Raw genomic sequence first — 13,516 nt, 5'->3', positions numbered from 1 at the left:
TAGCTCATTATAAAAACTGATACATGGTGCACGGTACAGTCTATCATCTCAGCGTTTGAAAAAAAATGTCCCTCTTGGTCCACCGTCGAGATCTGCGCATGCGCAGTAGTTGTTACGGCCACATTACCGCCTGAGCCTGCGCTGGAGAGGCGCTCATCCACCGTCGTATTCAGCACGATCACTAACTCACTGCATGATCAAAACGGCCTGTTACGCGATTCATGAACAAATCTTTATCCAAAGCCAGTAGTGGACTCATCCCAGAAGCCAAGAACAGTTTTATTACCACCTCAGCAGCCGCCGGTGAGTGAGTTTACTCGCTGCTTTTGTTGTCTGAATGTATGGGCAGAGAGTGAAAGAGGCATGTGTGCACAGAAAAGATCCAACAATCTTTACTGTATTTAATGTGCTGGGGATGGTATGGGACGGGTGACTGAAACGATCGCGGTAAACCATGAGTTTAGACACGAAGATGTGTAAATTACACGGATAAATGCGTTGCAGGTGATCTATCGTTTCTCTGAGGCCCTGCGTCTCTCGGACAGCCTAACGTTAGCTGCTAATGGTGTTTTTACAGATCTTCCTGACACAGACACAGACACGAGCTCTGTAAATCATATCTAGATTTTTGCGTTGGTATTTATCCAGATGGTTTTAGACTTTAGTCAGTTTCCCAATGCCATTAGTCTTGTCATTAATGTTGTGCAGACGAAACACTGTTTTATCAGACTTTGATTATTTTTTATATAACTGTTTTGTTATTTTGTGTATACTAGTATCATATTATATGCTTTAGGTGGCGTATGCAAAGTATGTGTGTTTCCATGTACAGGTGTGCGGTGTCAGTTTATCCAGAATCTGAAAGATTGTGACATTATACAAATTGTTCATTTAATTATTCTTATTTTTTTAATAATTTTAATTTACACGTATTACCTTTCTTTATCTCTTTATAAACCACTGGTGTTTTATATTGTGTGTTGCTTCCTCCAGCATTAGTGAGTATGAGTCCTGAGTGGTAAAGCTGGGATCTTAATATAATATAGTGGGGAAGAAGTTAAAAGTACAGAGCATGATGGGAAACCAAAATACTTAGAGCACCTGGATGCTTTTTTTCAGAGGGCAGATTTAACAGCCCTTAACAAACCAGGGACTCATACACTATCACAAAAGGCTACAAGACAGTCAGTGATGCCAAAAGATAATATTTTTTTTTAGAATACAAACATTTGAAAATTATTTGTGAACTAAATTCAGTTACTATTTGTTTTGTAACATTTACATATGTTCCACATTAAATGGCTTCATTGGGAAAGTATAAAGTGAACAATGCTATTAAATATTTCTATATATATATATATATATATATATATATATATATATATATATATAATATATAATATATATATATATATATAAATTGTTACGTGTGTGTGAGAGAGAGAGAGAGAGAGAGAGAAGAAATCAGTACATTTTAAAATGTAAATTAAAAATATATACTTGGGTTTATTAGCAATTTAAATTGTAAAGATGTTGTGACAGCTAACAAATTGACTGGCAACATGTGCTTATTAGTTTTACATGTAGCCTTTCCATGTCATCTGAAGACTAATATATCATACAAATACTCTTCAGTGCTTCTCTTTTGGACTGTCGGGCTGACGTTGAACTTGCTTCTATAAACCCATTTTCTCCAACTTGGTCGTCATGGCAACTGAGGAGAAGAAACCAGACACGGAGGCTACTAAAACACAGCCAGCATCAGCTGCCTCCGCCAGCCAGAGCAAGGTAAAACATCACTGGGAACGCCCGTCTGCGACACAGTTTGGAATTGGTTTTTTTGGTTGATTTTGGATTATTTTTGTATCGTGCGGTGGATATACTTGTGGTATAAATGGTATAGCAGCCTTACTACAGACATGTACCTAATATGATCTGTGATGATGTCATTTCTCTGTTGACTGTGTCATTAATGATGTGAGTTCTGCTCTATCTCAGTCAGCACCTGTGAAGCCAAACTATACCTTGAAATTCACATTGGCTGGCCATACAAAAGCAGTCTCTTCTGTCAAGTTCAGTCCGAGTGGGGAGTGGCTCGCAAGCTCATGTGAGTACTTGTACTAGTACAGCACTAATACCTGTATAAAGTTATGTGTTATAGAACAGGTGTTCCCAAAACATAAAATACCTCTTGAGATTTTTCTAAACCCATAAGACTTAATTCTTCGAAACAGAAAGATTATTTTAATGAATGAAAGACAGGAATGAAACCTGACTTGATTTGAGTTTTTTTTTTATTTACATCTGAAGCACATCACATTTGCTCTGTTTAGATGTAAATTAAAAGCCTAAATTAAATCTGTTCATTGCATAAAGTATTTGTATCTGTTCATAAGACGTGGATTAATTACTTGGACTTTCATTGGAGGGACAGAAATCTCTCAGGTTTTATAAAAAATATTATATTAATATATATATTTATTTGTGTTTTGAAGATTAACATTTCATATTTGGGAAAACTATCACTTTAAAGATCATTTACAAACTCATGTTGTTCCAAACCTGTATGAATTTTTCTTCTGTTGAACACAGAAGATATTTGTTGTAACCAAACAGTTGCTGGTAGCTATTGACTTCTATAGTATTTATACATAAATATATACACACAGGGCTGCAGAATTTGGTCAAAAAAAAAGAGACCCCACTCTGATGCATTTGGAAACTAAAACCTTTTTCAGTGATAAGAATAATAAAGTTGTTTTTATGTTATTTCTATTGTAACAATACAATTGCACTTGAATATAAAATTATATCTGATAATTATAATATGTCCCCAAAAATGTTGAAAATTATGCAAATGTGAAAATAAAGTTGTCCTGATGCATGCTGACTTCCAAAATGCATGTTATAGATGTTACTAACATTCAGCGATGGAGTTTGTATGGAGCAGCATTTACTGCAAACCACCACACCGCATTGTAAATGAACACAGTGCTGCACTTAACTCAAACACGCAGCACATCAGACTAAATCACAGCCTCTCGCAATTTGATAATCACACTTGCCATATGCCAATTTCAGTTTTATTTTGATGGCAGCCCTGTTTATTTTATTTAATTTACATTTTTATGATTCATTATTTTTTTATAGATCAATAGCTGTGTTGTGAAAGAAAATCTATAAATGTTGCTTTTTGTTTTCTTTCATCCAGCTGCTGATAAACTGATCAAAATATGGGGTGCATATGATGGCAAGTTTGAAAAGACGATATCTGGACACAAACTGGTGAGTTCCTGAAAAGATCCATCATTTCAGAGTAGCGCTGCTTTTACTTTACTAGGTGTCTAATGTGACCTGGTTTTCCCTCACTTGCAGGGCATCTCGGATGTGGCCTGGTCCTCTGACTCAAACCTCCTGGTCTCAGCTTCCGATGACAAGACACTGAAAATTTGGGACGTGAGCTCTGTAAGTCAACAGCACAAGCCAAAGCTTAACTTCTGAATATCAAATTTATATAAAATATTACAGCACAATTTATGATATTCAGGCTTTTTCTTATTCTGTTTCTTTATGTCCCCAGGGGAAGTGTTTAAAGACACTGAAGGGTCACAGCAACTATGTATTTTGCTGTAACTTCAACCCCCAGTCCAACCTCATCGTATCTGGATCTGTAAGTCCATTCACAATCATTTGTCATTTCACCGTCTTGTTAATTCAGGTAAACAAACATGCTAATTATTATCTCTGTGACAGTTTGACGAGAGTGTGAGGATTTGGGATGTTAAAACTGGAAAATGTCTCAAGACGCTGCCAGCGCACTCAGACCCTGTCTCTGCAGTGAGTGCATTTATACTTGACCTGTGAAGATCAAATAATAACATTCACAACTGTGTACAGTGGGTGATATATTTTAAATTATCTTTTCCTTTTTGAATTGTAAATGTTTATTTGTTGCTTCGTTTTAGGTTCATTTCAACAGAGACGGCTCATTGATTGTTTCCAGCAGTTATGATGGACTTTGGTGAGTGAACTTTGGCTGTGAGAATTAGTTTGGATAAATATGTCAGGGATGTATAACTAACAATCATGCATGCTTATATGTGACTTTTAAACAGCCGTATATGGGACACAGCATCAGGGCAGTGCCTTAAAACACTCATCGGTAAGTTGACTAGTCTTTTACACTAAAGTGCTTGTTCAGACCAGTTTCAAAAGCAGCGGTTTGTACCTCTGAAGTGTTTATGAAACTTGTTCTTATCAAACATGCATAACATTTATCCAAGAACTAGTGAAACAACAAAACGTATGACATTTTAAATAAGAATAAAGAGATTTAAAGAATAAATGGGGATTCAAATTTTTATACATGTGCAAATTTTCATTAGATGATGACAACCCACCTGTGTCATTTGTGAAGTTCTCCCCCAATGGCAAATACATCCTGGCTGCCACTCTGGATAAGTGAGTCAGAGCCTTCTTATTATTCTAAGCCTTTTATGCTGCTCATTTTTCAAAAAAAAAAAACTAGTAATGAAATGATCCATGGCCTTTAAAAAGACACTTGCATTCCCTTTGTGTTTTAGCACTTTGAAGCTTTGGGACTACAGCAAAGGAAAGGTAAGATTTTTTTTTTTCTGTTTGTAATTCATAAAAATAAAGCTTTATCTGTGTATAACAATATTTTTTTTTCTTGTTTAGTGTTTGAAAACATATACCGGTCATAAAAACGAGAAGTACTGCATATTTGCTAACTTCTCTGTCACTGGTGGAAAGGTATGTTGGAACTACACTATACTAATCAGCTGCTAAGCACATCACACTAAACACTGACATTGTGCATACTTATTAACTGTTTTTGTTTTTTTCATAAGTGTGCACTGAAATTTCCACAATTTGGTGGAAAAGATTTTAAAGATTTTGCTTTCTCTTAAGTGGATTGTCTCCGGCTCAGAGGACAACATGGTGTATATTTGGAACCTTCAGACCAAGGAGATCGTACAGAAACTACAAGGGCACACAGGTAGGAACAAGAAGTTGGAATTTTAACTCTGGAAGCTTAGAGGGATAGTGAAAGTGAAAGTCGTGACGTTTGCGAACTTTTGACATTTTAGTTCACCCAAAAATGACAATTCTGTCATTAAGTACTCAAGTACCCTCATGTCGTTCCAAAACCATAAGACCTTCGTTCATCTTCAGAACACAAATTAAGATAATTTTGATGAAATCCCAGAGCTCTCTGACCCTCCATAGACCGCAAGGGTATTACCACGGTCAAAGCACAGAAACATAGTAAGGACATTGTTAAACAACCTATAGCCCATGTGACATAAGTGGTTCAACCATAATTTTATGAAACTACTTTAAGTGTGCAAAGAATATAAAAATAATGACTTTTCTCTCCTGGGACAGTCTGCTGCCATTATTCTTTGCACATAAGTATTCGCGCAGCTACATAAAAATATGGTTGAACCACTGATGTCACATAGCCTATTTTAAGCCCTACACTTCCTGCAAATTGTTCCAGCTGAGCAGTACGAAATATGACAGATTTCAGTCATACTTTTTGTCATTCATTTATTCTATTTTACTCCATAGTTGATTGTTGCAGTTTAATTCATACACACACTTGCATACGTACGTGTATATGTGTGTGCGCACTTCTAATGGTGTGTAAAAATGTTGTCTAATGTTGTTGTTTTTTTTTGTTTTTTTGTAGATGTGGTGATCTCAACCGCATGTCACCCCACAGAAAACATCATTGCATCAGCAGCACTAGAAAATGACAAAACCATCAAACTTTGGAAGAGCGACTGCTAAACCTCAAGCTTATTTTACTTTATTATTTTGTTAAATTTTTTTTTTTAATTTTGTACTATTCATTTTGTGTGAGGGGAAGAGACTTTTTTTTTTTTTCATTTGAAAGGTCACGCTAGAGCATTCACACTGACATCAAGGCTCAGCAAGGGGACTGGCTCGCACTAGCCCGACATACAGTACCTTCTCCTAACACAGCACCCCTCTCTCCGCTCACGTGAACTAAAGCATTCACTTTCTCTCTGCCTTGCCGCCAGCTCTCTTTCATCAGTTTAAGCATCCAGCAAAACTTTTAACCAGTCTGTAATTTTAGGCAGCTTTGTTTGAACTCCACAGATGTATTAGGACAAAGAGAGCGTTCCTGTCTTTTTGTTTTGTTTTTTCCTGTAAGTTTTGTAGAATGACATCTATCTGTCTATCAGTGGTTTGCACACTTCCTGATGCCAGCAGAGTGCCTTGGGCACATTTTAAGTGGCCATTTTAACAAATGTTTGGAGTATTACAATTTCTCTGCCTGTATTTGTGGCATTTATATGAGCAGTTTGCAGCTTCACTCCATTATTTGGCCGAAAAGAGGTTTCACAAACTTCTCAGTTGTGAACGCCTCAAAGAATTACGTTGACTTGCCAATGTCAAATCAAACCTCTATGTATGAAATGTGTTGTCTGGCAGAAAGGTATTTTGAACATCCACTATTTCATGTTTATTTCTGTACAGCACCGAAATGCAACTGTTATATCAGCAATTAAAACAATTCATTGTGTTATAGTTGCTAAGCTAGTTGTCAGACATTGTTTATGGTTTTCAGTGGCTTTAAGTGGCTAAATGTCATCTAGGCAGTGCTAACAATAAAACTTTCTTTTTTGTTATATAACCCTATAGCAGTCGCAGACATAATGTATGCCAAAACTTCACTTTATTCCTACAGCTGAAACTACCTGTAACACCTCTGTTCATATCAGTTTTGGTGCTTATGAAAAATAAAACTGTACATATACATCTGGATGGAACAGCAGCTTGGTCACTTAAAAGAAAAGGTTTCCAGTAGATGTCAATTACACAAGCATCAAAAAACAATTCTTACCAGCACAATCTGGTAAAACACATTCAGTTTCTAATTATGATGTGGTTTCAATTACACAACTTATGCAAGGAGGAGTGTTGCTGTGAAGTGGGTATGCCATAACCTTTTATCTCGTGACCAAAAGCAGTCTGGATGTATTTGGAGCCTTGAGATGTTTCTGTATCTGAGACTTTGTACATACTTGCAGCTTCTCTGTTCTTTGATACGTTTACCTCTGTTCTGTGGTCTTATTAACTGTCTCAAGTAGGTGATAGTATTTTAATAAGAGTGTTTTATTTTTCCTGCTCGATGTGGATGATGGCTTGGCATTAACCCATCCTCTGCCTCTGGACTCTCTCTGTTCCTTTGTTCTTGACCGGATTGCAAGTGCACTGCAGTGATGACAAGGGCCGCATGAGGAATTCTATCTGTATTGCATTTAGTCACTTTGGAGCTGACCTGTGACTCAATAAATTTTTTTTTTGACCTGTGTCCAGCACAATGTCATCCATGAATTTATACAGTCGATATAGTTAAAAATGTACTGTGCTTCAGGTGTGAAACGCAACGTTTTTTCAACACACTGGTATCTAGGTTTATAGAAAAGGTTTATTTTGCAATCATAACCAGTTGAATGTACATTATTCCACAGGAAATAAGGACACTGGTGAAATAAGGTGTATCTCATTCTTTGCCTCCTTTCAAAGTGTAATTTGTCAAGCCATGAGCTGCTCACAATTGCAATGTAGTATTTTAAATAGTATTACACTACAAAGTTTACTTGGGTAGAAGTTACTACAATATAGCTTACTGTATAAATATAATTATGCAGTGTAATTTAATCATATCTATAAAGCTTTCTAGGACAGAGGTTTTTTGAATTAAAAGTCTTGTTTAGGAGGACAGTCAAATGTGAACCGATAAATTACTCAAATAGGCCTAACTAAAAACTAGAATTCTGCCTAATTTATGTAATTAGACATTGATGAACTATATAGCCTGCTACACAAGAACTTCATAAGGATTTAAGTTGGTGAATCTTTTGTAAGCTGTTTATTGATGAGAACACAGAGGGTCATGTTTCAGAAAGCATGTGAACAGAATTTCTCCTTGCGCTTGAGCGGACATATACTAAATTACCTCAAAATTCTAGTCAAATTTTTTCATAAACACAACTGGTTATGTCTTGAAGAGAAGGAAATTAGAATAAAAATCGAATGTATATTATTATATCTGTGCATTCAGTCTTAAAGTGACAGCAGCCTATAAATATCTGACAACAACAAAAATTTATACTTAATTTATACAGCAAAAACTTTGCAGTGTTAACTTATTTCACACTTAATTACATTTCTATATCTGAATATTCTTGTTAGACCTAATTTTATAACCTGTTCTTATTTTATTACAAATGATAAACTTCATTCACTGTTTTATTATTATTATTATTATTATTATTATTATTTTAGCAGGGACAACTAATGTGCAGCCACAGTCCCTGGTTAGGCTTTTAAAATAATATAAAAGCAATTCAGGTTTGTTCTGATGGTTTTACAAAGCCTCTTTACATGCACATCAAATTTTAATTGAGAATCCAAAATAACACCTAAAAAATTAAAATCACTAACTGTTTCTATTACCTTTTGGTCGATCATAACTGTAAAACCACTCATGTCTTTCCTTCTGATCGAGAAACATTTTTTTAATGATTTATTAAGGAAATCCTACCCAATAATTTAACTAGATTTATGATTTCAGACTTCCTCAAAGACTTTTCTTCTTTTTTGTGCACAAGATTAGCTCTTCAGAGTTTTTTTTCTATTTGCTATAGTAATTTGCTTTTCCTTTTTTGTGCACCAAGTTTGCTGCTTACTGTTTAACTAAACTCGACCCTCTGAAGACTTTGTGCTGAATGGTTTGTGCTGTTTTTCCTCACTGGGACTGATTTGGAGTATCTTCCAAATTAATAAATAGAAAGAAAAAATTGAAGCACTGCTTGCTTTTCACTAAAATAATTTAGGATTTCTCTTCTGCCTTCCCTAAGTTACGCTACCTGACTCCTGAGCTACTCCTGACATTTGTCCCTGTTGAAACCATTCATGCTGTGAGATCTCCTCTAAAGTTGCTCTCTCTGCAGGGTCACGAGTCAGGCACCGATTTATCAAATCCTGGGATTCTGTGCAAGTTTTCACAAGAGAGCTGGTTAGTCACATGTCACACTAACGTTGTGATGTATGAAAATTAGTTTTTAGCAATACTATAGTATTTGTGTTATTGGTAGTTATCAGCTCTCTTACCTCTGGATAATGTGTGGTCGATCGTCACATTGGCTATCATTCTGTCAAATGCAGTCTTAAAAGGATTATTTCCGGTGACCATTGAGTAAAGCATGGCACCCAGACTCCAGGCTGTTGTTGGGCCTGCATGATATTCACTGGGGTACTCAGGTGGGCGGCAACCTCCTGTTCATTAAAGCAAGAGATTTTTACATTGAACAAGCATTTAATTTTTCTGTTTTTACATATCTATTCTTATAAATAGCAAATACATCATATGATCACCGAAACAGTACACAGGAGAAATCTTACTAGAGCTCATTGTAAGCATTAAGACAAAAAGCCAGCTCACCTAAATGTCCATTTTCGAAGCCAGAAGGATTGACGAGGCAACTGCCGCCAAAGTCTATTAATTTGAGTTCCATTGTGGATGTATTGACCAGCATGTTGTCTTCTTTAATGCTGCAATGGAAGACCTCACGGTCAAGACAGTGCTTTGCTCCGAGGACCGCTTGGATCATCAGGCCACGTGCCAGTGATTCATTTACTCGTGGCCTGTTGTCACTGAGGAATCTGCGCAAACTCTTGCAGGGCCATGGATACTCCAGAATGAGGATGTAATCATCTTCCTCTTCAAACCATTCCAGCATATACACTATGTATGGACTTGGTGGGGGCTGTTTCATCACCAGATTTATAGCCACTTCTTCAAACACTGGCTCAAAACATCCAAGCTAGAAAAACAAAATCAATAAAAGCTTAGTTAACTATGGGTATGTTTAGCTGCTTTTCCACCATCAGGCTGAACAGTTCTAAGAACAATAAGGAACGGTTCCAGTAATGTTTCCACTTGAGCTTGGTCCAGTGGCGGAAAAGCAGATTTTGAAATTCTCACAAACTTGTATTTAGATAAATTTGATTAATTGAGATATATTTATAAAGTTTTGCCAACTTGCAATTTTTATATAATTGTCGCTTGTCCTCTTTGGAATAAATTTGATGGCGACCTGTAAAATAATAAAAAAAAGGATAAACAAAAATTAAAGAATATTAAAGACTGAATATTCTCATTAACACAATTTAAAATGATTTAAAACATGTTTTGATTAAAGCACTCATCAAAACGGATATATTTGGTGAATACAGCAAAACTGATTGTACCTTCTGGCCATCAGATTTCCGGATCCCCTCATACACAGAGCCATTGCCTCCTTTTCCAATTAACCTTCCCCATTCATAAAGTTCACCAAATGGAACTGCAAAAATACAAAAAGAGAATGTTAATTTACATGGACTTCAGTAGCAGTAGTGGGTGTGACTTGGCAGACAAAATAAACTGGAATGAGGTATGAGGTATCTGACATACAACAAATCTATAAACAAACATTTAACTAGACACAGGTGTAAAAACTAATATGTGCAAGAACAAGAAATGGCTGGCAAGCCGAAAAACATTTACGAGTAGCTGGAGGGATGTATGGAACTGGATCTCCAATGCGTCTTCTTCGCCTGAAAGAACTCTGGACAGGCCAAGGTGGCAATGTACGAGGAACAACTGGATTCTGCAGAGCCGTGGGCTTGAGAACAGATGGATCCGGCTGATGATCATCTGGATCCTGCAGAACTGCTGTCTCAAGGACAGATGGACCTGGTTGAGGATCATCTGGGTCCTGCAGAGTCATTGATTTAAGTTTGGATTGATTTGGTTGAGGATCGGTTGGAACCTGTAGAACCACTGGCTCAAGAACTGATGGATCTGGCTGAGGGCCCACTAAATTTGTGTTAGGCTGTGGCAGAAGAGGGCCCACTTCATTGTTTTGTGTTGCACTTTTTACAGTCTGCCACATTCTTTTAAATAAACCCACTGATGCCTTTCTTCTTCTGCCTTTTATTCTAAAGAAAAGAATTAAACAGAGAAACACATGAGTTAGAAATTAAGCAACAGATTTCAGAAGTCAAATATTAAAGCTAGACTTCCAAGATTTTTTTTAACACCAAAAATAAGAACCATGCTAGCAGGTAGAAAGGAGGAGCCCCCAGAACATGATTTCAACCAAGACCCAGAGGTACAACTTGCACCACGGCCATTTGGACACAATCCTTCTTAGTATTTGATGGTCAGTTTCAGAAGTCGCTCTATGGACAAACTTCAAGTGTTATCTCAGGTGATAATCTTCGCTTCTGCTCCGAATGCAGTTGAAGGAGCGTTGATTTACATGGCACAACTCCTGGCACTGTGACGTCATGGAATGCTTCTTCTTTTTCCAAAGCATTTTTTAAACAAGAGGGAGCCAAGATGGCAGCGGTGTGAATGGTCACATTTTAGAGACGTCTACGTAGTTTGAGGAGTTTGAAGCTAACAAACTTAGATTTGAATATGTAAAGTTACAACTTAGAAAATATATGCTTTTTCGATATTTTTCTGGCAATACTTGCATTTTTTGACGTGATATAATGGGCAAAAAAAGGAAAAATCAGTCCCTTAATGAAAGCGCTATACTAGCTGGACACCTTACGGAAGAATACTGCACGAAGTCGATCGACATGGAGAATATTAATCTTGAGACAGAAATCGGTGCCAATGAAGAGGTTCTTGCGAGGCCTATTTGCTCTACTCCATCCAAGAATCTTGTGAGTTCAAAAGGCATGAACGAAGTTTCCTTATCTACACTACTTGACGCGATTCAGAAGCTAACTGCTAAAGTGGATGAAACACACAACAAGGTGATTTCCATTGATAAAACAGTTGCCATTTCTTGGGGAAAACTCGACAAACTGTCTGAAAAAGTCTCCCATATGAGTGAAGAGGTCAAGATGCACGCTGTCAAGATCATTCAACTTGAAAAGGAGATTAAGGAATTGCGAGTTGAAAATGTAAGTCTGAAAGAAAGCTTCGATGAAATGCAAGGTACTCATGTAGATGGAATCTCAAGCTACAGGGGGTCCCAGAGTGCGACGGAGAAGATGCGAGAGGCGTGACAATCGACATCCTAAAAAAGATGGTCCCTAGTATCCAGAACAAGTTGGATGATGTAGTTGATGTTGTACACCGCCTGGGGCTAAGGAGATCCGACGGAGCACCTCGTAACATCATCATGCGTTTTACCATGCGTACCTACAGAGACATGGTATGGAGGGCTGCGAAAGACTCGCGCTATCTAAAAGAAAACAAGCTTCGGATCAAGGAGGCGCTGATCAAACAAGATGTTGAGGCTAGAGCCAAATTATGGCCGTGTGGTTAAGAAGGCTCGTGAGGAGGGGAAGAAGGTTTCATGGAAGGGTCCCCATGCTTTTGTCACGGGAAAAAAACTTGAACTTTGCCCTTGAGATGTACAGCGTATTGTTCTATATTCGCAGATTACCTTCATGGAGCAACTTATTTTGAATTTAACTCAAGAATTGTGCGTGAACAGTTTTTTTCACGTTTTGATGACTGCCCCCGTGTTCTTTTCACGAGTTGCACTTGATCAATCTTTCATTTACAAACAACCTTCAAAGAGCATTCCTCTTGTACGTTTCATTTATGCTCGGACAATTTCTTATTTTATTTTATAATAATTTCTTAGTTACAGTCTATTTTCATGGAGCATCTCAAGTCGAACTTGGCTCCTGACTGTGCATTGACAAACAATCTCTAAATGTAGACCGATTTATGGGGCAACGTGAAAGTTTTATACTTTGTTGTGGTTCCTTCATCACAAATAAGTTATGCCCTCTCATACAGTTGCACTTTTGCCTAAGTTATAGGGTATGTGTTAGCTTCAACTACCTCCTTGTTAACGCAGTTTTACAGCGGTAAGTTTTAAAACCTTTTCTTTTACTCAAACAAAATACTCTTAGACTAACTCTTTTACTATCACATCATTAAACACTCTTTCCCTTATGCAAGACTTGGAGTTTAACTCTTTGAGTATTATATCATTAAACACTCGTGGCTTGAGAGATCTAACTAAAAGAAAAGCCTTATTCTTATACTGTAGAAGAATGAATGCTGACTTAATACTGTTACAAGAAACTCATTCCTGTGAGGGTGATGTTCGTTTTTGGAAATCACAGTGGGGTGACAAGGCCTACTTTAGTCACGGATCTAACCACTCCGCAGGGGTTCTCACTTTTATTAACAAATTTAAAGGAGATATTGTTGAATCGTTGATTTCTATGGAAGGAAGATGGGTTATTCTGGTCACTAAACTTGATAATGCTACTTTTATAATATGTAATATATATGGCCACAACTTAAAATCTGCCAACAAGTCTCTTATTTTCTTATTACAGAAGAATATTGAAGCTTTGAAAAATAAATATCAACAAGCTTTTATTATAATTGCTGGAGATTTTAATGATGTATTAGATAATTCAGTTG

General features: G+C 36.9%; 2 protein-coding genes across 2 annotated transcripts; one reads left to right on the top strand and one right to left on the bottom strand.

Moving 5' to 3' along the window:
• Nucleotides 1–27: 27 nt before the first annotated feature.
• LOC109078979 (WD repeat-containing protein 5) lies at nt 28–7,369 on the top strand. The gene is made up of 14 exons (XM_042748533.1): nt 28–303; nt 1,636–1,788; nt 1,999–2,107; nt 3,212–3,285; nt 3,376–3,465; nt 3,581–3,670; nt 3,754–3,837; nt 3,966–4,021; nt 4,116–4,162; nt 4,386–4,461; nt 4,584–4,617; nt 4,699–4,773; nt 4,933–5,020; nt 5,717–7,369. The coding sequence occupies exons 2-14, from the start codon at nt 1,708–1,710 to the stop codon at nt 5,815–5,817; spliced, it is 1,005 nt and encodes a 334-aa protein (XP_042604467.1). The 5' UTR covers nt 28–303; nt 1,636–1,707; the 3' UTR covers nt 5,818–7,369.
• A 370-nt stretch (nt 7,370–7,739) lies between these two features.
• On the bottom strand, nt 7,740–11,329 carry LOC109078980 (serine/threonine-protein kinase pim-2-like). The gene is made up of 7 exons (XM_019094157.2): nt 11,162–11,329; nt 10,613–11,046; nt 10,315–10,409; nt 10,110–10,160; nt 9,506–9,887; nt 9,175–9,339; nt 7,740–9,053 (listed from the first exon to the last, which is right to left on the bottom strand). Exons 2-7 carry the CDS (start codon nt 10,998–11,000, stop codon nt 8,917–8,919), a joined length of 1,218 nt encoding a protein of 405 aa, XP_018949702.2. The 5' UTR covers nt 11,001–11,046; nt 11,162–11,329; the 3' UTR covers nt 7,740–8,916.
• Between the last annotated feature and the right edge of the window lie 2,187 nt (nt 11,330–13,516).

Source organism: Cyprinus carpio, chromosome B21 (assembly GCF_018340385.1).
Source record: "Cyprinus carpio isolate SPL01 chromosome B21, ASM1834038v1, whole genome shotgun sequence".
NCBI classification, from domain to species: Eukaryota; Metazoa; Chordata; class Actinopteri; order Cypriniformes; family Cyprinidae; genus Cyprinus; species Cyprinus carpio.
The sequence above is the reverse complement of the archived record's forward strand: the minus strand, read 5'-3'. Positions and strand labels throughout refer to the sequence as shown.